General features: G+C 50.3%; 1 protein-coding gene across 1 annotated transcript in view; it reads left to right on the forward strand.

Moving 5' to 3' along the window:
* The window catches only part of VPS26C (VPS26 endosomal protein sorting factor C), a 36673-nt gene that overhangs the window by 23506 nt on the left and 10381 nt on the right, over positions 1-2786 (forward strand). Inside the window, exon 2 of the mRNA XM_014310600.2 lies at positions 1475-1618. Coding sequence (XP_014166075.1) covers positions 1475-1618 — 144 coding nt within the window. The remainder of the gene's footprint in view (positions 1-1474; positions 1619-2786) is intronic.

Below are 2786 nucleotides of genomic sequence, written 5' to 3' on the forward strand. Positions count from 1 at the left end.
GGGCTGGGGCAGCTCTGCAGCTGGGAAATCACCTGTGGGGGCACAGGGACAGAATTTTGAGCTGGTTTTTTGCATTTCTGAAGAAATATTGAAAGAAAATTTGATATTTAACTTCCAGTCATCCTTCCCCTTCCTGTCCCCTTCCCACGTGCAGGCAGCAGCTCTGGAATTGTTGCTGTGTGACAGGAAACATCTCCTGTGTTAAAGCAGTTCACATCTTCAGGGCTGTCCTTGCTTCTCAGAGCTGAGCTGGACTCGTTTTTTAAAGCAATAACCTAATTGCTTGTGCTAATTAAGGCCCCTTAGCAGAGCAGGGCAGAATTGAGGTCAGCTTTTCTTTGCTGTCCCTTTGTGCTCCTGTTCCAGCATTTCCCACTTGCTGCACTTCCTCTTCCCAGGCTCTCAGGGTGTCACCCTTGCTTGGATGTTTTCCTGCTACCTCAACCCCTCCATGACCCATTTTTACCATCCTGCACCACCAGGAAAGACAAAAATCTGCCAGAATTCCCATTCTGCAGGAGAGATCCTGGTTTGGAGAGGTCGGGTGCAGAGTGAGCACTTGGGATTGTCCCATGACTGGAGGGAGCTGTTCCTTGGGGCCAGTTTGCCTGGGGAAGGAGCAGGAGAGGAACTCAGGGGATTCTCCAGTTCTCAGTCCTTTCCAGCTGGGAATATTTCAGGAATGAAGGAGATTCTGCAGTGTGGGAGAAGGGAAGGATAAACCATGGAGGGTGTGGAGGGAGCTGTGTGCTGCTCTCCTGCAGTTCAGCAGTTTTCAGTGTTGAAGTCTGAGCTGGCACTTTGAGGATGCAGCATTTTTGTGCAAAGGAAATTTTGTGGACAGCACATCCTCCATGGGATGAGTGACAACATCCCTGGAGTCACACAGCTCCTGCCTTTCATTCAGATTAATTTCAAAACTTTCTGTGTGTTCATTTTTTATATTTTAAATTTCTTCTCCTCCACTCTGGAGGCGAATCTCACCCTCAGCTTGGCCATCCCTTTTCCAGTTGTGCCTTTTTCTCCCTCTCCTCTGGCTGACCATCCCAATTTTCATCCAGCAGTTCCTCCTGGCAGGTTATTGCAACACAAACACAACTTGGCTGTTGCAGCTGACCCAAAAGAAAGGTTTGTCATCTTCCTGGACAGAAAAACCTTGAAACTGTGGGAAGAAGTTGAAGCTCAGGTTAATACTTCAGCCAAGAGGAGGATGGTGTTTTTAAGGAAAAGCCAAAAGTGCAGAGCTCTCATCCTGAGCTTGGGATTCTGGAAATCCAAGAATTCTGCTTGAGTTGAGATGTTGTTGTTTCTCTGTCTCATCCTGAATCCCTTCATCAGTGTTTGTCTGTCCTGACAAGGTTACACCATTCTTTGGGCACAGGATTTTTTTGGACTTTGGAGATCAGTTCCAGGCTGTTTAGATAGCAGCTATGAAAAAATGGATTTAAACAAATGTTTTCCTCTTTCCTCTTAGGAAATTCTTTCTGGAGTGGTGGTCATAACCAGCAAGGACACGGTGCAGCACCAGGGGATCTCCTTAACCATGGAGGGCTCCGTGAATCTGCAGCTCAGTGCCAAAAATGTGGGGGTGTTTGAGGCCTTCTGCAACACTGCCAAGGTAAGGCCTGCCCAGGTGAATGTTTTGAGCACAAAAAACTCTCTTTTCTCAAATGGAACCTTTCCCTCAAGGCTCTCAGGTGGTCAGAGCTGCTCATGGTGTGGAAGTGATGGAAAGCAGGAAGGGCTCAGCTTTATGTGGATCACAGAATGCCAGGAGGGGTCAGGCTGGAAGGGAGCACAGGGGTCACTGGTGTCACCTCCCTGCTCCAGCAGGGCCATCCCAGAGCACAGGGCTGTGTCCAGGAACTCTGGAATATCCCCAGGGTAGGATAAATGAGGACATTTTGGGGAATTAAATCACACTGGTAGGAGATTTTTATTTCAGGCTGAAATGCACTGCCATAAATAGGTAAAAAGGGTTACTGGATGATGCACTGAATCTGTGATTTAAAGAAAAACAATTATTGTGGGATGTTATTTTATTTTTGTTGAGGTGACTGGGTTTAACTGGACTTTTGTGCCAGATCAGTCACTGTCTGAGGAGGCCACGGGGGGGTCCCTGGGCATGGGACAAGATTGCTCAGGAGGGAATTGAGCTCCTGGAAGGACTCTGAGCTGCTCCCCAGGGACAGGCTGGGCTGGTGGGAAGGGTTTGGTTAAGTGAGGATGGCCTGGAATCAGGGAATCACAGAAAGTCTGGGGCAGAAGGGACCTCAAAGCCCACCCAGTGCCACCCCTGCCATGGCAGGGACACCTCCCACTGTCCCAGGCTGCTCCAGCCCCAGTGTCCAGCCTGGCCTTGGGCACTGCCAGGGATCCAGGGATGGAATTCCATCCCAGCCCTGCCCACCCTGCCAGGGAACAATTCCTCATTCCCAAGATCCCAGCAAATCCTACTTTGAAGCCATTCCCTGGCTCCTGTCCCTCCATCCCTTGTCCCCAGTCCCTCCCCAGCTCTCCTGGAGCCCCTTCAGGCTCTGGAGGGGCTCTGAGCTCTCCCTGGAGTTTTCCCTTCTCCAGGTAAGCACCCCCAGCTCTCCCAGCCTGGCTCCAGCCCTGGGATCAGTTTAGGGGCCTCCTCTGGACTCACCAACAGCTCCACTTCCTTCTTGTGTTGGGAGCCCAAGAGTTGGGGACAAGAATGGCAAAACTGTCCAAGCCAGCCCCTCACAGGTAACTCTCCTTGTGGTGAGAGACCTTCCCCAAATAATAATCAACTTCAGAGG

This window comes from Geospiza fortis, unplaced genomic scaffold (assembly GCF_000277835.1).
Source record: "Geospiza fortis unplaced genomic scaffold, GeoFor_1.0 scaffold409, whole genome shotgun sequence".
Taxonomy (NCBI): Eukaryota; Metazoa; Chordata; class Aves; order Passeriformes; family Thraupidae; genus Geospiza; species Geospiza fortis.